Source organism: Pelmatolapia mariae, linkage group LG6, assembly GCF_036321145.2.
Source record: "Pelmatolapia mariae isolate MD_Pm_ZW linkage group LG6, Pm_UMD_F_2, whole genome shotgun sequence".
Taxonomy (NCBI): domain Eukaryota; kingdom Metazoa; phylum Chordata; class Actinopteri; order Cichliformes; family Cichlidae; genus Pelmatolapia; species Pelmatolapia mariae.
Window position 1 is genome coordinate 27137258 of NC_086232.1, and position 27595 is coordinate 27164852.

The 27595-nt window shown below is 39.3% G+C and overlaps 2 protein-coding genes across 2 annotated transcripts; both read left to right on the forward strand.

Moving 5' to 3' along the window:
- The first annotated feature begins 894 nt into the window (after positions 1 to 894).
- On the forward strand, positions 895 to 11813 carry ldlrb (low density lipoprotein receptor b). The gene is made up of 18 exons (XM_063476444.1): positions 895 to 1133; positions 5127 to 5252; positions 5567 to 5689; positions 6003 to 6377; positions 6568 to 6690; positions 6809 to 6925; positions 7103 to 7225; positions 7344 to 7472; positions 7562 to 7733; positions 7877 to 8104; positions 8212 to 8330; positions 8436 to 8575; positions 8850 to 8991; positions 9082 to 9219; positions 9335 to 9463; positions 9941 to 10018; positions 10155 to 10315; positions 10421 to 11813. The coding sequence occupies exons 1-18, from the start codon at positions 1052 to 1054 to the stop codon at positions 10457 to 10459; spliced, it is 2544 nt and encodes an 847-aa protein (XP_063332514.1). The 5' UTR covers positions 895 to 1051; the 3' UTR covers positions 10460 to 11813.
- An 8377-nt stretch (positions 11814 to 20190) lies between these two features.
- ap1m2 (adaptor related protein complex 1 subunit mu 2) lies at positions 20191 to 27544 on the forward strand. The gene is made up of 12 exons (XM_063475331.1): positions 20191 to 20232; positions 22697 to 22853; positions 22996 to 23063; positions 23258 to 23388; positions 23524 to 23671; positions 24851 to 24977; positions 25092 to 25234; positions 25592 to 25663; positions 26046 to 26204; positions 26310 to 26435; positions 27326 to 27401; positions 27519 to 27544. Exons 1-12 carry the CDS (start codon positions 20191 to 20193, stop codon positions 27542 to 27544), a joined length of 1275 nt encoding a protein of 424 aa, XP_063331401.1.
- Positions 27545 to 27595: the final 51 nt, after the last annotated feature.

A 27595-nucleotide genomic window follows, 5' to 3' on the forward strand; every position in this document is an offset into this window, starting at 1 on the left:
CAAACAAAGTGCTTCACTTATAAAGCCGATATTTTGCTTTGCAAATGATCTGCCTGCGCTTGAAGATCGAACAGTGACTGTTGACACAAATAACCTGATATTTTGTATTTGCATAGACCTGGTTAATACAGTAAGCTAAAGTATGGCAGTTTGTCAGAATTAAAGCATCCCGACAATTCAAGGCATTCTGATCAGGAGAGCGGCCAGGCTGCAGTGAAACTGATGGAGTACAAAGATATGTATCGTACATATCTGCGCTGCATTCGGCCCATTATTATCAATTATTTATTATCATTATTTTCCTTTTTCAGTCATCTTTGTGTTAGAATCATTCATAAATTGTCTGGTTAGTTTTTAATATGGAATTGAGGTTGAATAAAAGGGTGGTGATGGAGGGGGCTGAAAGTTGCACAACAACCACACTCTAAATGTGTGTGGCGCTCATCATTGTTTCTTTCTTGCTACTATTTAACTCCACATGTTGTAGCACACTCTCACACTTGCTGTTTTTGTTGTCTTCATTTACCAAAGTGTTATCATCACAGTCAGTCTGACTGTAGTGAGACTGCATGTGGTATCTTTTGCGGCTTTTTTGTAAAAGGAGCTATCAATGTGTTACAGATACATACTTCATTGTGCAGTCAGAGTTTCCTCTTCCTTTCAGACATATTATACCTTCTAAAACACACACACACACACACACACACACACACACACAGGAGGAAGCTATGCTTGTTCATGGAGGAGTGATGGAACCAGTAGGCTCCACCCCCAAGCAATGCTCAAGGCCGAATTCAAACATCACACCACTTGTTTGGCACCGCCCTCGTGCCAGCCTCATAGAAAATGGTCAGATGTGACACGGACCCTTAATATATTTTGCTCACACTCGGCTTTCACGGACAAGCACTGGGTGACTCTCCTCTGGGACTCGGTCTCCTCCGGAGTCTTTTTACGCACAGATACAACCGCGAACTCTTCCTTCTTTTTTCACATCTGTGCGCACAGCTGACTTCTATTTTGTAGCTGACAATATAAGAAGAAACGGGAGATGTTTGGGATTTGGAAGGGACTCGCCGGGCTGTCCGCTTGCTGGTGTCTGTTGATGCTTATTCATTGTTTGCCTCAAACAGGTAAGGAAATAGATTTCCCGGTAACTGCATTTCCTTTCTTGTTTTTTTTTTTGTTTTGTTTTGTTTTAGGTGTAATAACCTGATTCTTTGTATCGGTATATAGATGTGAAATATGTATCAGTATTATGGTTGCTTTGTGGGCTTTTTGCTTGGTTTTTGTCGGTGTTATAGATTTAAATGTTGACGTCTTCCGCTGAATGACTCGGTGTAAAAATAATTGAAAATGTTCTATGAATTCTGTGATTCATATACCTGCGATTAAAAAATATATACATAAAGATATGCAAGTCAATAATTTCGACGATAATTCCACAACGTGATTTACGATTTCGGCATATATGAATGAATGTACGCACGGCGTTTTGATTGGTTCGTTTCGCTGTAAAATGAAAAAGAACATCCAACCATGCTCGACTTGCCGGCCGGCTTTGAGTTTCGGGTGGGCGTGGCCCAAAAAGGCCGTTGTCAACGAATGGAGCTGGGAGGGGTGGAGGGTGCGGCTGAAAGACGAGGCTTCCTCCTTCCAGCGGGATGCAGGAAATTGGATGCAAGAAAGTCTGCATTTTTACTGTAGCTGCGCACATTTGTTGAAAAATATCTGAGGAAATAACTTCGAAGTACTTTTACTGACTGTATAAAGAATGAGTTAATGTATATGTTAATGAACAGTTTGAACACTCAGAGGTTTCCAGGCCTCACAGAAGACAGGATGTAGCCTACGTTTTCCACTGTGACGCAAAAATGGGAGAAACTGAGCCAAAAGAGACGCAGAAACCTTTGAATACAAATATGAACTAAAGAGAATTAACTGAACAAAGCAGATAATAAAAAGGCGGTGTCGAAATTCGGATTAAACGGATATATTCCATAAATGGCTTAAATTGAATATTTAACACGATGAAACATTAACATTCATTAAAAAGTGAGTGAAACACATTCATTTAATAACGATTCAATATTTATTGATTATTCCCTCACATCATTAGTATTCAGGCTTTTGTGCCATGTGAAGTCTGGGCTGATCCTTACATTGTCCCGTTATCGTCCTCAAACATGGTCACTGAATGAGTGAACTCCCTCGGAGGAAGCAATGTTCTGGAGCACCATTTTGCCCCCTGCTTCATTAATCCTCCCTAAAATTTGTACTCTCCAACAAAAGCTTTTCAGATTTTCGCTTCCATCCTTGCTAGTGTATCTATAGCTGTGCGTGTCTGTGAGTGTGAAATTATTTGAAGGTTACAAAGCATTGCAAGTTTTGCTCTTCTGCAGATGGCCACCTCATTATCAAGTCTTGCACTTGTTCAAAGCATGTTTCAATCTAATGTCATTCGAGCACATTACTGTCTTCATTTATCAGGCAATGACTCCACTGGACTCAATAAAGTGCAGCTACATGACCGGACTAATCATCATAAATCCAGACCTAATGCACGAGTGAGTGCTGCCGGTCCTCGTGATGGATATCCATCCTGGTTATTTATTAACTGCTGGGTATATGATTGAATAAATAAAACCTCTTTATGAAGGCCTCCGGTGTGTGTATATTGCAGACACGTACCACAGAAAGACAGCAATGCATTGTTAGAGAACAAAGTCTCATGTTGTCACAAGGGATGATTGTTGTCACTCAGCATTGTGACTGATTGTGTAAAGCAAGTTTCTGCTGTCAGACAAGCTTCAGTTTTACTACATTTTGAACTGAACCATAGCGGCCTGGCATGTGTTTAAGGTAGTGCCTGAATAGCCTTGTATGGTAGTGTTGTATGTGTGAGGTCTGATGGCTTTGAAGGTTTATACTGTGGGTATAAATAGAAACTGGAGGGTGCACTTTCTCTTGCAGAAACAATCAAAGTACGCTCTACCTGAGCTGTCTGACATCCTGTTCAAACTAGTAAACATACTGGCAGTTTGTGGTCTTAGGTTTTAAGGCTCTGTCTGTTGCATCTACGGCTATCTTTAAAATAGACTAGAGGTAGTTTTTGATGCAGTAGTGATACTCCTGAACTTAGTTTTCAGATTGTAAACTGACTAAAAGTGATACAGATCAGTTTCTATTTAAATTGCAGTGTTCACAAATTTGCTTTATGACATGTTATGAACATAGAGGCAAACGAGGCCACAAACCGTTGGGGAATTTCTGAACATTGAGGTCTAAAAATGTCAAAACACAAACAGAGAGAACTTATATCACCTTCATCAGCCAGGTGCAAACTTTACTTTTGTCTCTGAGAAAGACTTACGGTAAAGAGTTCGTGGAAACCTCATTTTACTGGGCAGTCTTAATGAGAGACTCAAGAGGGTTGTGGGAAACATTAGCAGTGGAAAATTAAAAAAACATAGGCTTGGGAAGTTTAGATTTTCCACCCTTGGGGACGAGGTTGAAAGTTTAAAGATCGGGAAGAAGCAGCTTTTGACCTGCTTTTGTTCCTCCTTTTTTCACTGGATTCAATTTAAATGGGTGCTTCATAAAGGGGAAATGAGTGAGAGTTCTTTAAAGTTTGCTGTAGATGTAAACTGAGCACTGAATAACGTGCTGTATGTGCGTTAGTTCTGTAGTATGTTTTGGAAAGTCTGTTCCTGGAACCTCTGCTGGCTGTTTGCCAGGCTTCATCCTACGTTTGTGTAAGAAGTGGACAGGCAGAGTGTTTTTCCCCCCTTTAAGGGAAACTCAGACTCAACTAAATGTTGGTAAAATAGCAAGACAAGAAATACAGTACATTTCTCAATTCAGTGTTACTTTTCACAGTTTCAGAAGAGCAGGGAGGCAACCCTTGGCCACATATCAAGTGTTGAGAAAGCATCCTCTCTTTGTGCTATAACCATCCGCACCAACTTATCGTAATCAGTCAGACCTGTTCTGTTTCTTTTGTAACGTGTCATCACTCATTTACACTTCTGGGATGACAGAATTTCTTCTGTTTAGAGCCTCCGCCTCCATCTGCGGGTCTCTGTGGTGATGCTGTTATGAGGAATGCCACTCTGGGACCAATCAGCAACTGGTGGTGTGATGGTTCAACTCCTCCCATGCTATTGTCTTAAAGGGATAGCCTGACAATAACCTAAGCCTCCAGGTCACAGGAGGGACAGGCATTGAGGAGGTGATGGAGGATGACGCATATTTGGGACAGTGTCCGGCCTGTGTTAGTTTCACACGTGCCTCAGTGTTAATGCCAACCTTTTTTTTTAGTGGCTATTTCACTGAGGTGACATTGAGCGACGCGACCTCTGAGCCTGAAAGAAACCATGGTCAGTTTAAGGTTGCAAAGCTTTAAACTTTTAAACACAGTAGTGAAACGTTTGCCTCCTACATGAAACGATGCTTTGCCATGGTCCATCTGTACACATCTGATGTGGCACACGTTTAAGCCACATAAACCAGGGTATTTACCCAGATAAACAACTCTTTGCTGAAGAGAGGAACAAGACTAAATACATTTTCTGTTTTTGTCTATATCTTTTGACTAAGTTTGTAAAAACTGGGCCTTACATGTGAATGACTTGGGGGGGAATAATTCTTTGTCCAAATACTTTATAATGAAGTCATTTTGATTAGTTCTAACATGAGACACAGTGTCAATAACTTAATTTGTTATTTCCTGAGTGAAGAAATAAGTAAAACCTGTTTTTTTTCTCCCTTTTTTACAGCATCACCTATCCGTACTTTACTGTCTTTCGACTCTATTTTTGAGTAACACATTAACAAATTTCCTATGTTAACATGTTTTGGGTTTTTTTTTTTACACCGTTGTTTGTCTGAACTTCAGTGGCCTTCAGTTGTAATTTTTTTCCCCCGTGTGTATTTTTCAGTCATTCATTAACTGCACAGTGATAACATTTTTTAGGGGGAATGATCACAGGTTTTAACACGGCCAACAAGGTGTGAGCTAATTGATGAGTGCTGATAAGAAGATCTGGTGATGTTGAATGTAAACCATGGCGGCAGTTTGTCCTCACGTCACACTGAACTCCAGTTGTGATTTTTGTCTTTCACAGATGCAGCCTACATATGCAACGCCAATCAGTTTAAGTGCGGAAATGGGAGGTGCATCACCCGCAGGTGGATTTGTGATGGAAGTGATGATTGTGGTGATGGAACTGATGAGCTGCCCGCTAGCTGTGGTATGTTATCACATAAGAGCTACACTTTACACTTAGGATTCACGAGTTTTTTATGCTTGACTGATCAATTTCCTGATAATTTTTTAACATTTAGAAAATATTTAAAAAAAACAGCAAGTTCACTAACTTACAATTCAAATTTAAAAAAAATTAGTTTTGGATCAAACTGTCACCACAGTGAATCAGAAACACATTAACAAAGTCACTGCAGCTTCTACAAGTAAATGATTGTTAAGCTTTACGACATAATAGCAACAAGCTGTGTCTCTCTGTGGTCACGTGAAATGAGTCATGCTTCATGTTTCTCTCCTCAGGAGTCAAAATCTGTCGGGATTCGCAGTTCAACTGTGGCGATCCCATGAGCCAGTGCATACCAAAAGACTGGCAATGTGACGGCAAAGCCGACTGTACTAACGGCGCTGATGAGAAAAACTGCAGTAAGTTTTCTACCAGAGCCGAGTTTTTCTACACCTCAAAGTTCATGCTAAAGCATCCACAAACAACACATGACTAACTGAAAGTGTTTTTGGCAAGAATGAATTTTGTTCAGTGTATAATAATAATATCTCAAAAGGGATTTGAAGAACAGACTTAAAGACAAGTAATCTTTAAAAAAAATCTAATACTAATAGTGTATTTACAATCCTGAAGTCTAGTTAATACGTATAAATAAATATGTAATAAGTGTTGTTATTGATATTTTAATTGATCAATTTCTAACTCCTATCCTCCCCTCTTGTTTCACCACAGCGGCCAAGCAGTGTGACGATCGTGAGTTTCGTTGTGCCAATGGTCAGTGCATATCCAAGAGCTTTGTTTGCGACAATGACAACGACTGCTCAGATGGCTCAGATGAGGCTTCCTGTCCCAAACCCACCTGTAACCCTCGCTCCTTCCAATGCAACAACTCAATGTGCATACCTGCGATATGGCGCTGCGATGGAGACAGCGACTGCTCCGATGGGTCTGATGAGTGGCCCCAGAACTGTGAGGGAAGGAAGCCAGAGAAGATGCCTCGCTGCAGCTCTCACGAGTTCCAGTGTGCGAATGGGGACTGTATCCATGGCAACTGGAAGTGTGACGGAGGGTTCGACTGCCTGGATCGTTCGGACGAGGCTAATTGCAGTGAGTTTTTAAAAATTTTTTATAGTTACCATTAAAGCCAACCTGCACATTACATTTTTAATGGAGACTGACAGTAAATAATTTCTGGAGGTATTATGTTTCTTCTTATTCTAATCCCTATTCCATTACTCTCTCTCCCCATCTCTCTTTTTTGTGTTTTCGTTCATTTACCTTCTTCCTTCTCTTTCAGCTCATTCTACTTGCCGCTCAGATGAGTTCCAGTGTAAGGACGGCTCCTGCATTAACAAAAGCCTCCAATGTAATGGACATCCTGACTGCAGGGACCTCACTGATGAGATTGAATGTGATACAGGTAAAAAGATTTCATTGAGTTTCACCCACAAACTGTAAACGAAACCTTCTTTCTTGAAAAGAAAGTCCCACATGATTACATTGCGGTCTCATTCATACTCCCCTGGTCTCTTCCACAGTATGTGAAGGCCCAAACAAGTTCCAGTGTCGCAGTGGGGAGTGCATCGACACGGAGAATGTGTGCAACAAGCAGAACGACTGCAAGGACGGGTCTGATGAACCAGCGAAAGAGTGTGGTAAGTGAAGTCATCTTGTACACATTCATGGCTGCATGCTAGGCTGTAGGGAAATATGACTAGAATACCAGACTTGACCTACATAGCTTGTGGTTTGAATGAGTAAATTCCCGGTCAGCTAAGGATTTGTTTGTCGTGAATATTATTTGAAAGCTTTTTGCCTGTTTGTCTCTGCAGACAACAATGAGTGTTTGACCGGAAATGGCGGCTGCTCTCACCACTGCAACGATCTGAAGATTGGATACAACTGCTCCTGTCCTGCTGGATACAGGCTGAAGGCGGACAACAAAACCTGCGAAGGTGAGAGGACGGAGACATTTAAAATTCTGCCTCTTAAGAACCAGACAATCGTAAACATGTCATTTAACAATGTGCACAATAGAAAGAAACAAATGAGCCAACTTCTTCAATTCTGCAGACATTGACGAATGTGCTGAGCCGGACACTTGCACTCAGATCTGCATCAACTTGCCTGGCAGCTACAAGTGTGATTGTGAAGAGGACTATATGATTGACCCTGCAACCAAAACTTGCAAGGCTCAATCAGGTAATGTTAAAAAGAAAGCCCACTTAAACCCACAACCTTCAGACAAGACAAGCAAGTTTAACCAAACTGTCCTCCTCTGTCTCCACCAGGCACAGTGCCCACCTTGTACTTCACCATCAAACACGAGGTGAGGAAGCTGGCAGTGGACCGCAGCGAGTACGTGCGTGTGATCCCACAGCTGAAGAACGCAGTGGCTCTCGACATGGATATGCCAAACAAGATGATCTTCTGGTCTGACCTGTCTCTGAAGAAAATCTACAGGTTAGAATCTTTATCTGTGTCCCTTCTATGTTACATTTCTTTATGGATTTCTTACATCATTTTGCATAGTATGGAGTGGCTCTCATTCAAGACCCATGATGCAGATAAAATTAATCTCTCCACTCTTGCCTTCCTCCAAACAGCTCTATGATAGATGTGGCTGGCAATTCCTCTCACCACAGTGTGGTGGTTGACAGTGGGATAGAGGCCCCAGAGGGCATTGCGGTGGACTGGATCCATGGCAACATCTACTGGACTGACAGTGTTTTGAAGACTATTTCTGTAGCAACAACGGATGGCAGTAAGAAGAAGACCCTCATCGCAACAGACCTGGACAAGCCACGAGCCATCACAGTCGATCCAGTAAACAAGTAAGTGTTTAAACAGACATCACAGCGAGTACGTTTCCTTAGATTAGTGTCAGTTTGACATTGACTGGTGCGTTTTGTCTTTAGCCTCATGATTTCTTTTGCTTTAGTTTGATGTACTGGACAGACTGGGGTGAAGAAGCTAAGATTGAGAAGAGTGGGCTGAACGGTGCAGATCGCACTACTTTAGTAAAAGACAACATTGTGTGGCCGAATGGCATCACCCTGGGTAAGCACAGCTTCCTGAATGCATTTTTAGCAGTGATTTTTATTTACTGTGTAATGAAAATATCGTAGTCAAAACTATTATTTGTGTGTTTCATTTTCCTACCAGACATGGTCAGCCAGCGTCTATACTGGGTGGACTCCAAGCTGCACTCTCTCTCCAGCATCGATGTGAATGGAGCGTCCCGACACAGTCTCATTATTAATGAGGAAAAACTCTCCCACCCACTCTCCCTGACCGTCTTTGAGGTTAGTGATGAAGGCAGTTTATTCCCAGATTAACTTTGACTCAGGTCAAAGGGATTGTTGTTATTTGATTAAACTGCCACTAAGAATTGGTAATGACTGCAGGACAGGAACCACAAATCTGCCTGATTTATTAGCAACACTAGTTGTTTTCTTAAATTGTTAAAACCAGTCAGTCCAAGTTTAACATTAACATATAAAGCCAGAGCTTCAATTGTTGAGCGCTGTACTAATTGTTAATCGGTTTAACTCAAGTTGTATTTCTTTCTAAAAACAGGAGAAAGTATTTTGGACAGACCTGAGCAACGCTGCTGTGTTTAGTGCCAACCGCTTGACAGGAAGCGACATCACTGAGCTGGTAAAGGACCTGGGCCAGCCAGAAGACATCGTACTGCACCACAACCTCAAGCAGCCAGCCAGTAAGGAAACATTTGTACATTAGAGATATTAAAAAAACAATCTGTGAAATTAGAATCATTTTTTCTAATGCCTTCGCTGTTTTATTTTAGGTTCAAACTGGTGCACGAATGGAGGTTGTGAGTTCCTGTGCCTACCTGCCCCTCAGAACGACCCACAGTCTCCCAGATACACCTGTTCCTGTCCTGATGGCATGGTCCTGGGACCGGACATGAAGAAATGCGTGGCAGGTAAACGTCCTCTCCTCTTGTTACTAAAAAAGACGGAATCTAACATCAAATCCTGAAATTCAGCCAGCTGCACCTCCCGTTAAAGATAAAACTGCTGCTCCGCTCCCACCACAAGGTCCCACAAATCCTGCTACACCCAGACAGCCAGACCCGACCACCACAACTACAACCACCAAGAAACCCACAACTACCTCTGCTGTGCAACCTAATCAGAAAACAGAGAAGCCTGCCGTCACTGCTCAAGGTAGAGAAACTTTCTTTAAATTTTTAAACACTCAGATTATTGTTCTCATCCCATTTATGATTTTTTTTAATTGTGGCCAAAAACACTGATGCTGCTTTTGGTATCATATTGTATGTATGTATTTTTCTACCTTTTGCCCAAATAGAATTTATTATTTTGACATTAACTGTATACTGGCACTGTTACAACATTATCTTAACATTTAGTAAAGTATCTTAACACATTTATTCCAGAAAGCTAACTACTTACTTACTGCCTGGTTGAAATGACCAGTAGTAGTTTTATTGAATGATATTTATTTATTGGGTGATATATGATGTTGAGTTATATCTTTATGGGTAATTTTATGGCTAACTTCCTAGACTCTCTCCACTGGGTGTGACGCTAGGCTAACTGTCTTCTGGCTCATGTCAAATAAGAGTGGTATTGTTTTTTAAGAGACTGTATGAAGAAAACATTTATTTTCTGCTTTTTCAGGTGACAAACAAGCAGCCGTGCAGCCTGAAGAAGCCCCACCCTCCCACCCTGTTGCTCTCTACGTTGTGTTGCCACTGAGTAAGTCCTACATTTTAGCTCTTCACAGCTCTCTGTCAAACAAAACATGATATCTTAAACCTGCTCACTTACTCAAGGATACTTAATCTGCTCTCTTTTTCATTGTATGGCATTTAACTCTTCTCTTCTTCTGCAGTGATTATGGCCCTGCTGGTATTTGGAGCAATGTACCTCTGGAGACACTGGCATAGGAAGAACACCAACACCATCCACTTTGACAACCCCGTGTACCAGAAAACCACAGAGGATGAGTTACACATCTGCAGGAATGGCTCTGACGGCTACGTGTATCCTGAGGTATCTTAACCTAAAACCATTTTAGAAATATTGTTTCTAAATAAATAAAGATTAATTAATCAGTTTGAAAGCTTTGCTCATACAATGTTACTCCTTTTTTTCCAGCGGCAAATGCTGAGCATGGATGACACGGATATGGCTTGACCTGCCAATGAAGAAAAAACTAGTTTTATTTGAAGTGCTGGAAACAAGAATCGCTGCTTAACAACATCATTCCCTTCCTCCGCTGACCTCATTGTGTGGCTTATGTCTCTGACCTCAGCACTGTGCCGTCCAAGCCTGCAAAAGGGTTGAAAGAAAAGGGAACAATCTTTGAAACTTAGGAAAATAGGGCATAAAGAAGTCCGACCACTAAATTATTACTAAATGAAGGACTATTGGATAGTTTCAGTAGATGATGTTCTTAGTCCTGGAGCCATGATTCTTTTGATGCTATCTATATTTTTTAGGCATTCTTGCTAAGATACAGATTGTTACAACACCTTTGGGTGCCGATTTACAAGCTTCACTTGAAAAGCCTAAACCATGTTGTCTTAACACTCCTGTATGCCTTCCAGTCACACTCTTTTAGGTTAGTGAAGTTTATGGATGCACATACAGTAAATGCCTTAGTAATCCCACTCCACTGAGTCTTCACAGCATCATATTATGGCCTTCTGTTATCCTGCATACAGAGTTTGACAGTCAGTCATTTATATTGCTGTCATCTCTAATGTTTTCTGTTCGAATCCATAAGATATGAGTGTGGTGGATTACATATGGTTTACACTGTAAATCACCAAAGCTGCTACGTTTTCTGAAGTTAACCAAAATGAAGAAAATGCTTGAAAATCCTTTTTTCTTCTTTTTTTTTCTTTTTATGAAGATAATTAAGGTAAAAGTGATTGTAGATGATTTCTTACACAGCTCTATGAACTGTTTCTGTATATATTTTCTGTAAATATATCTGTCTGTGTCGTCTTTTTACGTTTGTAAATTTTAATCGAGAAACACTGTAAATAGGTAATAGATTATTTTATTTATTTATGGAAATATGAGAGCTACGGTTTTTGATTGTTGTCTGCTGGCTGTGAATGTGGTACTTACTACATGTTAAGTGAGGTGGGCTAACCTCTACATCGTGCAGCTGTTATTTAAGTTATGTCAGTCAAACCTTTGCGTACGCTGCTCAGTTTCCTGGACAAGTCACCACACCTGAGAACTCTTATTAGCATTTTATGGTTTACACAGCAGCACTGAAGAAACTGTTATTATTCCTCACTCCTTTGCTTTTTCAATACAGCCGTGAATCAGATAACTTATTTTTCTTTTTCTTTTACTGTGATGTTTTGTTTTGATTGTGGGATTGAGGCACATACAGCACGACTGTACACAAAGCATAATGTTCTCATTCAACTCAGAATGTATGCATGAGTCTCTTTGTTAAATGCACATATCTTTTTTCCCCTTTTTGGTTGTGTTGGTATTTTTTTTAATAAAAAACAAAAAAGGAAATATTTCTAATGTCTCCCTTGGCTCATTTTTAAAAAAGAGATAGCAGATAGCATGTATGAATGTGGTGCTGAAGTACTCTAGTCTCAGGAAATGCAGTGCAATAAACTCCATAAACTTCTCACAGGTGAAAAAAATAATGTAACCATTACATTGAGAGCCTCTGTAGTGTAATGGTTTACACATTTCTTGACAAGGGAAATATCCCTGGTTCAATTCTGGGATGATGACCCTCTGCATTGGTCAAGTAATAAAGTTGTTGCTGTAGCTTCAACCTCTTCTGATTATTGCTCTTCTCCACACACTTACCAGTAGGTGAAGTTGTGCCAGAAATTTCCATTGTGTTTCAATCTCAGGAGGAGACACAAATCCCTCAGGGGGTTGCATCAGAAACAGTATCCATCTGTGAATAAGAAGCAGCTGACAGTAGGTTTGAAAGTACTACACAGCCCTAGTGTGATGATTAAAATTATATCATACACAACATACCTCATAACACAAGCACCTTCAACCCTGGGGACACTTGTACTTGGACCAAGAACAACCTGAGCTATTTTTTAAGGTTTCTAAGTGTGGTGCATTAATGGAAGAGGATCCACAATGGATGCATTCACTAATACCATTTTTATAAGGTTGTAATTTGAAGAAAAACCCCTGACGATGAACATAGGGAGACTTATAATAGTCGAAAAAAAAATCTTTTATCCTCGAGCCCGATTCTTTTTTCAAGTGGACGTTTAAAGCGTTTAAATGTTAAGCTGATCACCTGGCTGAATGTTTGCCCTTCACTGCCAGGGCTAATTATTTAACACAACATACAATGGATGTCTGTTGACCCTGGTTTTTCTTTTGTTGCCTAGAAATGCTGCCATTACTTTCCAAACACAATAAAATAAGCACACACAGTGTATATAGTGCTGCAGCTAATAACCATTAAACTCTCATCCAGTAATTCTATTCTTTGTATTTTTCCAGAGAACAATGGGGAACTTTGTGTCCTTAAGCAAACATAAACAAATCATTTTTATCTCATTTAAATAAGCGGCTCGTTTCACCTGTTGTTGTTTTTTTTTTTTTTTACAGAGAGACATGGGGTTTAAAACACTTAAATAAAGTAAAGCCAATCCCCTCTATTCATTACGACAGACAGGGGCAGCTTTTTGATTCGGTTACAGCGTAGCAGAGAATAATGCATGCGCGTACTCTAATGCTTATTTTTCACTGGGAACTTAATGGCTGTCCTAATTCTGCAAAGAGTTTACTAATGGGACTTGAGTTGGTGGTTCATATTCTTGTCATGTCATCTTAATGGACAAAAATTGATTTAGGTTTGAAAATAAACTTCTTCTTTTTTTTATCTCTGTACTGAAAATTTCTGAGTGGAATCTCTCCCTATTTACCCATATGCATATGGGTGTCCATTAAAGATAAATGGCCATACGCATTATCCTTAATGCCCTGTGGTCAAGCAGGCACATGCATAATTCAGTCATTAAAGAAAAGGAAAGAAAGTGCAGCACTGTTTGAAGAGTCCAAGATGGCCCGACACACTAATAAACGAGAACAACCAAAACACATCCCCTCATAAATCTAATAACCCTCCTACACAACTCTGGTTCTCCTCTGTGTATTAAAAGGGTGTAGTGCAGAGAACAGTAGTGCTGGTCACTAAGGAAGAGGTGCTGTATCCTTAATAGCAATTAGAATAATTTATCCAACTGATACAGCCCACTTCATGGAAAAATTAAGACACACTGCAAGTATATTAACCAGTGACAAGACCATGAAGACTTCTTAAGTAACAACCTGTTGAAGCCTGCGCCTCTTTCTCCATCTAATTCTATAGTCGGGGAAGAGATGAAAATTGAAAATGACAAAAAGAAATAAAAGATTATTTTAAATTTGACAAATATTAAAAATACTAATCGGACTCTTGAAGTATTTTAGGATATTCAACTGCACACAAAAAATGATGACGCAAAAGTAAAGAAAACTGGAAATATTTAGGAAAACACCATCAGTTTATGACACTATTTGTTCCTGTGGTGTGAGACTTATTTTTCATTTGTTTTTATCTTATTTAGTTTTTATTTTTGTGTTCAGTTGGTTTAATTTCCAGAGTGTTGTTGGTATTGTTGTGTTGCAAATTTATCGTAAGGAGTTTGTTGATCAGATAAATGAGTGGCTGTGGCACAGTTTGCTGGTAGTGACAGGATAGGCAGGACTTGTCAATACTCAAGAACATCAATGTCACAAGGTCCAGGGAAAGACAGAAGCTGGGTGGTCCAGGAAGTGATCCAAGCAGGTGTTGAGGGAACCCACCTGAGCAGAATGGCTGAGATGCAACAGGGTGTGGAGGGGAGCAGACAATGAACCAGGTGATAGGTGTGACTGCCATCAGGCCTAACATTCTTCTAATGACAGAGCCATCGAGGCAGGTAGTCGTCCTGGAGTTGACTGCTCGCTGGGAAGATGGGATGTCAGTGGCATTTGAGAGGAAGAGAGAAGCTTACATTCCTCCCCCAATGAGGTCAGCAGCCAACAGTTTGCCAGAGAGCCACTCTACAGGTCTATCAAGCTACTGGGGATCAGGGAACTGCACAGCAAGATAGCCATCAGGCACATCACTGACGCAGCTGAAAAGGCACCAAGATTGTTGTGGACCAAAAGGGTGAACCCACGAGCTACCTTTACACAAGTTGGGACAGGTTACCCCTGACTGAGTTGTCTAGACAAGGGCGGATCATATTGAAAGACCTGAAAAACCAGAGGTTACACCACTAATGATGTGTCTAGGTTGCACCATAGGGTGTGAGTTAAAACTCAAGTTTCACATCATTGTTACTCTAAGTTTTTAAAACAAGAGGTGCAGTGATCAGCACTGTTGCCTCACAGCAAAAAGATCCCGAGTTTGATTCCACCACCTGGCCGGGCCTTTCTGTGTGGATGGATCAACGGATGGAGTTGAGGAGATCAGAAAACAAAAAAATACAAACGCAGCACTTAGTATGGGTAACTCACAGCTACATTTAACTTGCAGTATAAGCACATATTACTTGTCACACAGGCTACAGAAGACTTTCTGGAGCGGTCTTATTTCTGTGCTGTACTGGGCCGACATCTGAAAAAGACGTTTAGCGAAAGTTGTGGGGGCTGGTAAACTGAGATAAACAGTTTTGTATTTTGTTGCAAAGTGTTGAAGTTAGTAAATAGGGCCTGTTATCTAATCTAGACTGTAAATTACAGCAGGTCATATACACTCATTCGCTTCCTTATTTTCACCTTATTAATACCAGGTTATGTGGGAGAATCCCCGTAGATCAGCAGTTTTTTAAAAACTCAGACCAGTCTATCTGGCACCAACAACCCACGGTCAAAGTCACTTAAATCACTTTTCTTCTTCATTCTGTTGTTTAGACTAAACTTCAGCAGGTCGTCTTGACCATGTCTACATGTCTAAATGGATTGAATTGATGCCATTATGACAACAGCAGTTGAAAAAAGTGGCTGGTAAGTATAATTGGCAAATACATATTAAAACGTAATACTAAGGCAAAGTTTATGAGAGTAATAAAACAAACAAACAAACAAATAACAATAAAAATAAACAAATCTTTGGAAAACTGTATCATACTGTTCTGAAAGCACTACTCTAAGGTATGCTGAGTGAAAGAGAGTAACAGTCATGCTAACCCATATGTGGTATACTTCTGTGTTCTGCGCAATAAACAATAAAAAAAGTCTTTCTATAAAAGCTAAAAGGTAACATCATGATAGGACAGAAGGAAGTTAAGTGAGTTTTCCTCATAATACTCAGCTAACTTTAACAGAGAAGTAAAGACAAAACTAAGTCATAAAGGTTTAATTTTATGGACTGTGCATGCGGCACAAGTATTACTCGTGTAATGGTTACCTACTGTACTATCTATCTGTTTGCATATTAGAGGGATGTCTCCTTGCAAGGACACAAAGTAAGCCATCAAAACATAAATAACATAAATAAATATTGGACTTATTTTAGGACTGTGTTTATGACTTGGCATATCATAAAGAGAGCTAAAGCGTGATTTGACGTCACTTTTGGGCCCTGCTCGTACGATGGTACATGCTGCATCATCGTCACGTTGACTCACTGGAAAGCTGTGGTATGTTGTCTATCAAGAACTGGGATCCACATTCCACTCGAAAATTTCCACGCCCAACAGTCTCACATCTGCTCGAGGCCAAATGTCATCTCTATATTTGCACAATTGCTTTTCTGTCAGCTTGTGGTTGCATATTTGAGTCAAACGATTTGGCCTGATTGCATGTACGGTAAAACAGCATATCCAGAAAACTAAACCTTATTTTTCCATCGCCACCAGCATCACTGTTGACACTCGGATAGTTTGCTTGAGAACCATTGTCTGTATACCCACGAGACAATAGATACCCTTAGGGCTCAGGTGACTAGTGACACCTGTTCCCTGCTATGCTGGCTGTCATCTGCATCTTCTAATCGCCTCACCATTTACATATGTTTGTTGTCTTCCGATTGGCCTAGTGGCAAAAAAAGGGTGGAGCTCAATCTCACACCACTGATTCGTAAGCAAAGGGGAGTGTTTACGAAAACCGGCAGTGGGAGGAGATGGGTGACAGATGGAGGACAGATATTCCCCTGTCAGGTTACCAAACACAGTACCAAATGTCCCGATGGCAAGGTAACAGCACCAACCTGTTTTGCTTTTGTTTGACGACGTAGAGGCCAAACGGGTTGGCTATCTCTCGGCTGATACGTGTGCTGTAAAATGGAAAGCTGTTTGTTTTAACACACTGTAAAATGAGGAGGCTCCATTGGATGAGGAGAAAAGTGTAAAGTCAGGTACATCTCTGCTGGACAGTCGACATCCGGACCAAAGCTAGCACTCACAGCCTTTATTTTCACTGATATTAGTTTCACCCCGAGCCACTATGCTGAGTTCAACCGCCCTGATCCCAGCAGCATCCGTTTGCTTTCGCATAGTGCTGACAGTCAAAGATTTGGTGTTTCCCATAAAATCATGATTTTGTATTACACTTTATCTCAAACATCCAAGCTCACTAATGTTTCTAGCACCTGTGGAGAGATAAGGATACAAATCTCGAGTCATTATAAGTAAAAAATTAACTCTTATGCTTAGCTAATGCCTAAATATGGTGAATTATAGTCAAACAGTGAGTTTCATCAGTAAGAATGCACATTGCTGTGCTGTATATTTACCATGTTCAGGTGAGTTTTATTAGTATCTTGCATAGTACAAAATACCACCCTACTGTATCTGGAGATATAATGGGAGCATCATGTAAAATAGCAGTTAAGAAAATTAATTAATATTAATTTTACATTAATATTAATCACAATGATTAAGTGGTTTAATTTGAGTGGTGTTTTGCTGAAATGTCTTAAATTTGCTCCTGATTTTAAGTCACATTAAGACAGATATGATCCAGAGTACTGAAGATCATTCAAACCTTTTCTTTATATATAAATGAATGGATTTAAAATAATTGTGACTTTAGATATACGCAACAGATATATTTCCAGTGTCATAGTAAGACAAATGTACCAACCCTGTTAAAACTGACGATGACCAGGCTCCAGTGCCCCCTGCGACCCTGAAAAGGAGAAGCGAATGGATGGAACATTAGGGCATTGTGAGTGATCGTTTTGCCATCAAGATGCAGAAAAGGTAGGGGAAAAGAGAAGAAAAAATATATATTCTATCCAAATCAAAGAAAAACATTTTTAAGTTTTAATTATTTATTTATTTGTTTGTTTATTTTGTACTCACAGATAAAAAGCTAGGATCTAAGATTAACATAGCAAATAATATTTAATATAATATAATAATATTTAATGCTCTGCTGAATTTGAGATTCTGCTGAACATTTCAGATCAAAACCAACCCTCAGTCATGCTCATTAAGCTGACATGGATACAATTTCCAGTGGATGCAGATTAAAACATCTGAAGTATTTTAATACAATTAGGAGTGGGCATACTATTGTTTTGTTGTCAAGTGTGTAAGCAGCAGGAAATTATTTTTCTTCTCGTCTGACTAATGCTTCCCTATGTTTGCAGCCGTTTCTGTTCTGCCATTGTCATTTCTGTATAGTTCAGATAACATCAACTAATGAGGGGGAGCCAAACACATACTCTGTTTTGCACACTGCTAAATGTTAAAGGAAGACGCAGAGACGCTGGTATCTAAAACTAAAAACATTTCTAGATCTCGAATGGAAAAAGCTGCACAATGCTAAGAAACTGTAGCGGCGCACAATTTTAATTAAAATGCATCATATAAAATGACAAATATCGGCGCACCAGCCTATTCTGAGTCAGTTCTACTGTATCTTATATCCTGTGTGAATGCAACATGCCTAAGGTGTGCCTATCTTTTTTATAGCTAAGATAAAGTAATTTATCATTAGAAAAAAAAGTGACGAGATAAGGGGAACCAACCCTATATTGTCAAAAGGAGTGGGATACTGGAAACGACTGATCTCCATCTGGTGTCCTGATGCAAATGTTCACACGCGCATGTTATTCTAAGGCAAGCCTCTTTACACACAGATGATAAGTGGAGGCTGAGATCTGAGGCATAATACCACACAGAGAGGCCGAGCTCCCGAAGCACATGAGCAGAAAAATGTTTGTACAGCCCTGAAGCTAAAGACAGCATGCCACACTCGCAGATCAAGGTAGAACAGGATTTAATCTTCGGGGGATTAATAACACCCAACGTGTTGTTTGTCTGCAACACTGCAACTATTTATTTCTATTGTTCATTTAAAACACAGCTTTATCATTGAAGAAGTACTGACAGGTGTCATTTAAGAGAACAAATGTCATATTATAAATGTCAATAGTGAATACAGAAATATCAAGCTTAAACAATGAAAGAAATACTGCAAACAAATCAAAGAAGAATAATCTTTAAAAAAGCAACAAGCATAAGCCGAGGTCACCACGTGTCTCAGATATGTTTACACTGGATTTCTGTCTTCACGGGGTTCTTAATAGGGCTCATAAATTTGCGCAATACCTATGATTCCAAGTATAAGTGCAGGTACTACATTAAAAGTAGAGCCAAGGTGTGCTGGAGAATATTTCATCTGATAGGGGGTGAAGTGGACTTATGGAGGAATCCAGAAAAGATTTCAACTTGGGTAAGACAAACAAACTCTAGGCGGAAAGGCCAAGAAGGGTCGAAACAGGTGACAGCACCGAGCACTGCATCACCAATAAGCTAATAACCAACTAACTCACGAAGTCTAAAATCCCCAATGTGTAATACATACTTCAATAGCTTTATGCTGCTTAGATTTTTAGCAAAAAGGAAACAAAAAGTCATACAACAGGTTTGGCAGCTTTTCTGTTTGTGCTGCTGTAAAAATGTGTATTTACATGTAATATTTATAGACATGGATAGATGTTTTGCATGACTTTTGAATTTTGTGTTTAATAATTAATCCGTATACTTCATTTTAATTTTATTTTTGGTCTTCTGTTTGAATTTTTCAACTTTCAAAGTACTTTTATTAACATCATCATTATCATTATGAGAAGAAGCAGAAGTATAATTAGTTCAGTCTTTATTCTTTATTCAGATTCGCATGAGTTGTTACCACAGCGATAACTATTCTTCCTAGGGTCCACAGATAAAAACAACAGAACACATCCAACCGTCGATCTACAGACAATCAACCAATAACTTAAAAATCACAATTACATCAATAAAATACAATAAAATAAAATAACAAGTATTTCCTTTAACTTATACAACAGTCACACAGCAACAAGAAAATATGTTACAGATGCTTAAAATAAGAAAATGTTACTTGCGACTTAAGATTTAAGCTAACATCATACCTACCCACAATCTTCACAGGTGAATAATCTTCTGAAAACCTAATTCCAGTTATAAACGATATATGTTTATGACATTACTTTTTAACTGGTAATATGAAGCAGTATTTGGAGGGGGTGGTGGGGTGGACTCTTATTTGGAAGAAGAAGATCAACGCTGAAAAACCTCTCGATCAACAGAGGTCACGAGGTCACACACTTGTCGCGGTGCCTGTTATGATTTGTCGGTTTGTGGCGCACTCTGGCGGCTAAAGCGGGGAGCACACCCTTCCTGGACTTCATTTACTCAGGTGAGCTAGTTAATGTTTCACCTGCGTGCTGTGACGTCACTGGACCTTCAGGAAAAAGACACCGTGGAGTCCGCGATCAGCCCGGCCTGAACGGTTCCTGACATTTTTCAGGACAAAGCTGCTGCAAAAAGTCTCGAGTTAGGCTTTAAACTCAGTTTCGGCGCTTCGTGGAATCTCACGCTGTTGGTCCTCCGGGTTCAGACACGATGTCCGCCTCCGCTATCTTTGTGCTGGATCTGAAGGGAAAGGTACGAGCAAAGCTCGAGCTAATTTTAGACAACTGATAATTACTTATTCCTGCCACGCGCGCAGGAATAAGTAACAACACAGCAACCAGTTTTGGTTGCTGGGTTGAATTTTTTTTGGTGCTCTTTTAACTGTTAAACATTAAACGCGTTGTTAAAAATTTATAACAGACCTTGCGACACACTCTTTCTTGTATTTCTTATTTTATTTTACTTTTAGTTTTCTACTTCCGGATACATGGCAATGCAAATTAAGCTTTAAACAATGGAAGCGAAAGCGTGTTGCAGCACATGTAGCCTTCAGGTAGATAGTTTGTGTCACCGTCACGTTTATGTTTACACAGGAGCCTGCTTGACTCTGGCATGACAGACAGAACATGTAACTTTACCCTCGAGTTAGTGTTTCTCGTGGCTTCATGTTGCGTGTGTGATGGGGTGACATTACTATTTATCTACTCAAACCCAAGCTCAATCCATACATTTTTTTAATGTATTTTTTCACCAGCAAGTTTCAAGGTTGGTTGGTTTTGCACGTGTTGTTTCCAAGGCCAGTCGACACTGAGATGGAGAGGGGGTGTACCAAATATAGATCTGTTTTTGGAGGTGTCTGGGTTCTGATTGGTTAAACAAATCATCGTCAAAAACTTTTATTCACACTTTTATTCCCCTACACCTAAGGTTCCATCACCAAATAATAATATCTCCTTCTCATGCATGACCTGGGTGAATTAGAGTGTTGTTATACATGTCATGATGACACAATCAGTCCCATCAACAACTAAAAGAAAAATATTTATGGATCCTAACTTTATACAGAGCTATCAAAAATACTATTCTCTTTGAGCTTTCCACTTTTTAATACTTTTAAAATGAAAGGGCAAAAAAAGGATGATTATTTCCATTCAGAGTAGATTAGCAACCACTTTAGAATTAGAATCAGAATACTTTACATAATTTCCTTAGAGAGTATTAAAGGACAAAGAAATAAGTAAGAAAAAAGTTAAAGTAAAGAGAAAAAGCAGGAGCAACTGAAACAGGCTGCATGCTGGTGGACACATGTACACAAGGTTTTCTCTTCCACTTCTACAGGGATGTGAAAAAATCATAGAATTTTAGTCTACTTTATAGCTAGAACTAATAATAATAATAATAATAATAATAATAATAATAATAATAATAGTCACATTGTAATTAATCATTGTAATGATTGTCTCAACATCTGTGGTAAAGTGTTGTCATATTGGTTAAAAGCTTTAATTTTCTGCTATTATTTTACTTATGACTGGTATTTTCTTATATTTGGTGGTTTTGTCTTTTGAAAATGCAGTTTGCCTATTTGATTTTATTTATCTCAAGCTGATCATTAAAATTTATTTTCCTGTCTGATCAGTTAAGGGAGGAATATGCAGGTGTCAGGGTTCAAAATTTTCGATAATATGCTTTTCCCCAGGTGCTTACTTCCATTAAGAAACTTCAATTTTTTCGGCTGCTTCCTTTGGAGTCTGCCACAGTGGATCATCTGCCTCTATCTCACCCTATCCAGTAGCATCCTCATCTGTCACACCAACCCTCACCATGTCTTCTTTTGCTACATCTGTGAACCTCCTCTATTGTCTTCTTTCTGTCTGACAGCTGCATATTGAACATCCTTTGCCCTCCTCTGCACATGTCCAAACCATCTCAGCCTCACCTCTCTAACTTTGCTTCCAAAGTGCTCAGCTTGTCCTGTCCCTCTGATGCGCACATTTCTAATCCTGCCCATCTCGGTGGTTTGTGTATTTTAACGTATATTAAATGTACATATTATTCCAAAACAGGAATGTGAATGCTGAATAAGGCCATGTTCCAATTTCTTGTTTACTTTTATTCACACATCAGAATTTTTAGGTTTAAATGTCTAAATGAAGCCATGTTTAATTAAAGATTGATTAATTTGTGTAAATTTCTGGTAGATAAAGGCTTGGTTTGGTTTTTTTTTTAAAGGATATTTATGGATATTTTGGTGTTTTAACAGATGACATGTTTGTATAAGAAATATTATGAATAAAAGACTCGGAACCTTAAAAAAAGGTTGATGTCTGAGTCTTGTCTTAATGTCTGTGACAAATTTTTATCACTTTGTCCCACTATTAGGGACAAAATGATAATTAATCTGAGAAAATTTTAATTAAAGAGAGAGTATTTCTTAAAAATAAAGACAATTTTGATATCCTCATCAGTGTTGTTTAAAATCAGTGAGCTTAGTTGTTTCTACTGAGAATCACAAGATCAGTTGTTATTATTGTGATTATATCCAATCATTCTCCTAATCGCTTTTCCAGTTGAGGGTCTGTGTGAAACTCTGCCATTTTAATATCCATTGCCTTCCAATCATTTAAAAGAATGACACTAGAAGCCACTCCATAAGTAGTAATTTCTATATTAACAGTTGTCTCGTAACCACGTGCTGGTATTCTTCCTTCTTCAGGTGCTGATTTGTCGGAACTACAAAGGCGATGTGGACATGTCAGAGATTGACCACTTCATGCCTTTGCTCATGCAGCATGAAGAGGAAGGTCTTCTCTGTCCCGTAATGTCACACGGCAACGTTCACTTCATGTGGATCAAACACAGCAACCTCTACCGTATCCCTGTCCTGAGTGTTTAATGACATCCTTTACAGGCAATGACCGTTAGCAATCATATGAAAAGATGAGTCCTTGATTTTTACAGCAGTGTTTTTAAATTCATTTAATTCATTCATTCCTTGACCTGATCTCGATACAGTTGTGGCTACAACAAACAAGAACTCCAACGCTTCCTTGGTGTATGCCTTTCTCTACAAACTAGTTGAGGTGAGTGATGCCTAGTGTGGTGAATAATGTAAATATTTCCTGATACCTGTGCATCCTGTTTCCAAAGAAATGGTTTTGTTGTTCTGGGACATCAGTGAAACATGACAGTCAAAGATGGCTGTAATCCAGAGTAAATTCTGGCAGTTACTCAAATCCTGTCCAGATAATGACGGTGTTTGCATGTCCGTACACAGGTGTTCACAGAGTACTTTAAAGAACTGGAAGAGGAGAGCATTCAGGATAATTTTGTGGTTGTCTATGAGCTGCTGGATGAACTTATGGACTTTGGATTCCCTCAGACTACTGACAGCAAGATACTACAAGAGTGAGAATTTTCAACATGCACACACACACATACAGCACATATGTGTTTTGGTTTTTTTTGGTTTTTTTTAAATATATCTTTAAAAGCTAGTCTGGTGTTGCATGACAGCAAATCTTCACCTCTCATCTGCTGTAGGTACATTACCCAGGAAGGTGCCAAGCTTGAAGTAGCAAAGAGCAAGGTGCCGACAACTGTGACCAATGCTGTGTCCTGGAGGTCAGAGGGTATCAAGTACAAAAAGAACGAGGTCTTCATTGATGTCATCGAGTCCATCAACGTATTGGTAAGATGAAAGAAAGGATTCCTCATTCCATTGGACTTGCATACTAACTATTGGTTCAGTTATGTAACGATTACGTTATTGATTCAATTCTGAAGTCTTGTTAAATTCAGTTCTATAGTTAGTCCTATAACTAACTGCTTATTTACGTTTTTGTAAAATTTAGGGAACACTTTAATTACACATTGGATGTGGATGAATGCAATATTCAAATTAAAAATCTTTGCTGACATACACATTTCAGGGGCGGATTCAAAGTCACCCCAAAAATTAAGGTTAAAGATTGAAATCACAGGCTGATATAGCTCCTACATTTTGGTACGGTGTCCAGTGGTATCGCCTCCCAGAACTCGAGTAGTCCATGAATTAGCTTTTGGACAGTCTGTAGTGCTGTCAGATGCTCCGATTGGATTCAGGTCTGCTTTGATATTCCAGAAAATCATGTCTCATGAGGTGAGGCAATGTCCCGCACTACGAGTAACCCAGGGCCCACTGCACCAGTGTAAGGTCTCGCAGTAGGTCTGAGGATTTGGCCAAGTTTGTCCACACAAACAAGGAATTTGACTTGTTCACTTTACTCTTCTACATGCAAAAAAAGTTGTTTTTTAAATAGGCAGTATATATAATAAGCAAGAAAAAAAACAAGTCTTACAGAGTCTTAAAGTCTTAGAAACTATACAAACTGTACGTGCAAAACGTAGTAGTGCAATGTGCACGTGACCTGAATTTCAACCTGGCACCTAGCAGCATTCAGGGTAGCATGATGAAGTCTGCTTAGTCCTCCGAGGCTATGGTTCTCCAGACCATCACTGACCCACCCAACCAAACCAGCTTTTTGCAGGCAGCATATTGTTTGCCACTGTGTCTCCAGACTCTTTAATGTCTGTCACTTGTGCTTAGTGTGAACCTTCTCATCTGTAAAGAGAACTGTGTGCCAGAGCATGATGTCAGGTGCTGACACAGGATGTCAGGGCCTCATGCCATCCACATGGCATTTGGTTCTGACAGCAATTTTAGCAGCTGTGTTAGTGAAGCCATTGATGTATTTTGCCAGTTTAAGTGGCAAAATACTTTTTGTGACAAAGTCAAAATCATTTATTTTAATCCTTTTCTTCTCCTAAATAATTTTTCAAATATTTGTCAAAATAACTCATTTTTAAATTAATAATTTCATTTGTTTAGGTGAATGCTAATGGCAGTGTGATGAGCAGTGACATTGTGGGCAGCATCAAGCTAAAAACCATGCTGTCGGGGATGCCCGAACTGCGCCTGGGCCTCAATGATCGAGTGCTTTTTGGCCTCACTGGACGTACGTATGCGACCTCTGTGTACCCATTATCACTGTGTTACCCCAGTCTTAGAGGAAAAACAAGTCGGTGCTGTTTATTTGTACTTTAAGTACTCTGTGTTGATTTATGCTCAGGTGACAAAGGAAAGACGGTGATGATGGAGGACGTGAAGTTCCATCAGTGTGTCCGTCTCTCACGTTTTGAGAGCGATCGAACAATCTCCTTCATTCCTCCAGATGGGGAGTCTGAACTCATGTCCTACCGCATCAATACTCATGTATTGTCCAGCTCACTACTTTTATACTCATATGAAATTCAGATATTTGTTACATTTATTAATCTTTATGTTTTGTGCACTGTAGAAGTTGCTAATAGAATTACTTTCTTGTACTAGTTATATAAATAAATACATAAAAATGACTGAGAAATTCACACGATAAGGAAAAGAAACAGTGTAAAGACTTAAACAGACTAAGAGAAATGAAAGAAACCAAACTTATGTGAGCATTACAGTACTATACATTAACACATGGATTAAATTAACATTTAAACGGAATTATTTGCATGTTAAGTAGATAAAATGTTAAACTTGTGAAGACGTGTGTAATTAAACACTATCTTTTGTCTTTTAAAGGTGAAGCCTTTGATATGGATCGAATCTATCATAGAGAAATTTTCTCACAGTCGAGTGGAAATTATGGTTAAGGTACTGTACTCAATTATATTTGGGTTTTTTTTTAGCCACAATTACATTTATATCTATGGTTTACCTGTTTAGCCCCAAACCTGCTAGAGGCAAATTGTTAGAGCAAAAAGTGATTTCCATTGTTCCATTTTATTTATATAGCCCGATTTCACAGAAACCGTTGCTTCAGAGTGCTCCATATTGTAAGGTAAAGACCCTACAGTATTAGAAAAAAACAAACCAACAATCCCTGTTAACCATCAGTAACTAACTGTCTTTTTTCGGTTTCAAAACCTAATGACGTCCTTACGCTGCCTGTCCAGTGACGGGGCTGTCTCCCTTAAACAACAGGAACGAGGTGGCTTTCATAAGATATCCTACTATAACATTCCTGTATTTGCAGGCAAAGGGACAGTTTAAAAAGCAGTCTGTGGCAAATAACGTAGAAGTGAGGGTCCCTGTCCCCAGTGATGCAGACTCGCCAAAGTTCAAAACCAGCACAGGAAATGCCAAATATGTGCCTGAGAAGAACCTGGTTGTGTGGACCATCAAGTCTTTTCCTGTAAGAAATTCACAACATGTTGTAACTATTGCAGACCGGATTGCAGACTAAAGTTATGCTTTCTTGTGTCTTACACATTTTTACTGTGTGTGTCCATCCATGCAGGGAGGTAAAGAGTTTCTCATGAGAGCTCATTTTGGTTTGCCCAGTGTGGAGAATGAAGAGGCAGAGAGCAAACCTCCCATAACTGTGAAATTTGAAATCCCATACTTCACAGTCTCAGGAATACAGGTGTGTTGGTTTCCTTTAACATCAAAAAACCTAAGTAGTATGACTAAACTACAATCAAAGCATCTTTATGGAAAGTCTTGTATACTGTTTATATTATTTATGCATTATAAAGTTCTAAATGGTACCCGGGAAGCTTCCTATTCTGCTTATTATACTATGAATGAAGTTCAACACAGCCAGGCTTTCTTTGTTTTACTTGACTTAACAAAACCTAAAACCTCAGTTGGAGATAATGGGTATCATGTTGGCAGTTATCAGCTTTCTCCATTAAGCCGGGCTTTCTGCCTCAACGTCTGTGCACGCTCACACAAAAAGGTGTGTTTCATGGGTCGTGTGACTTTTCTTCCACACAAAATGACTACTATCCTACTCCAATCAGAGACGTTATCACAATCATACGATAATTACATGGCAATTACAAATCTAAATATAATAATAAAATGCAATATTGCAAGCAATTGTTAATCTAGCAATTACAGAGAAGGTTAAAATAAGAATTTAATTGATTTATCCGTAAGTTTCTTTTGCGATCCTCTTCATTTCTAAGGTGATGACTGGACATTAAACTGGATACATTTAGACTCTAAAGTATTAAATATTAAATGTAAATGTGGTTCCCCAGCAGAGATTCTATGACGCACTTAAAACATGCTGTAGATAAAAGATCGCACTTTCATCCGGTTTTAACCAAAACCTCTGAACACGTGATTTAGCCAGGCATAAAGTGAGCCACTTTCCTGGCACAGAAAGCTCTTTAAGCTCAGCATAGCTCACTAACCCATTAATCTCACTTCGTAGTTCACCCCTTTGGTCCAGTATCAATTGGTGTAATGATTGTGGGAAGCTGGACTTTAACTACGCAAATGTGTCTTGCTGCTTTTTTCCACCAGGTGCGGTATATGAAGATCATAGAAAAAAGTGGTTACCAGGCTTTACCGTGGGTCCGCTACATAACACAAAGTGGAGGTATATTAGTAGTCTGTTGGACTTTGGTTGTACCAAGCAGGAAGTGACCTACCCAGATGCAACAACTGAATCCAATTTTAACCTTTCTAACTCTCTTTATTTATTTTATGTTTTTAGATTACCAGCTGAGGACCAATGTGTAACACCTGTGGAGAAACTTGAATACATTTTCCTCACTTGCAGGACTTCCTAAG

Bases quoted from the DNA above. Each gene is read 5' to 3' on its own strand.
- ap1m2 (XM_063475331.1), top strand. From the start codon at position 20,191: ATGTCCGCCTCCGCTATCTTTGTGCTGGATCTGAAGGGAAAG. The intron at 20,233-22,696 runs GTACGAGCAAAG...TTCCTTCTTCAG, and splicing joins TGCTGGATCTGAAGGGAAAG to GTGCTGATTTGTCGGAACTA. The intron at 27,402-27,518 runs GTATATTAGTAG...TTATGTTTTTAG, and splicing joins CTACATAACACAAAGTGGAG to ATTACCAGCTGAGGACCAAT.
- ldlrb (XM_063476444.1), top strand. From the start codon at position 1,052: ATGTTTGGGATTTGGAAGGGACTCGCCGGGCTGTCCGCTTGCTGGTGT. The intron at 8,331-8,435 runs GTAAGCACAGCT...TTTTCCTACCAG, and splicing joins GCCGAATGGCATCACCCTGG to ACATGGTCAGCCAGCGTCTA. The intron at 10,019-10,154 runs GTAAGTCCTACA...CTTCTTCTGCAG, and splicing joins CTACGTTGTGTTGCCACTGA to TGATTATGGCCCTGCTGGTA.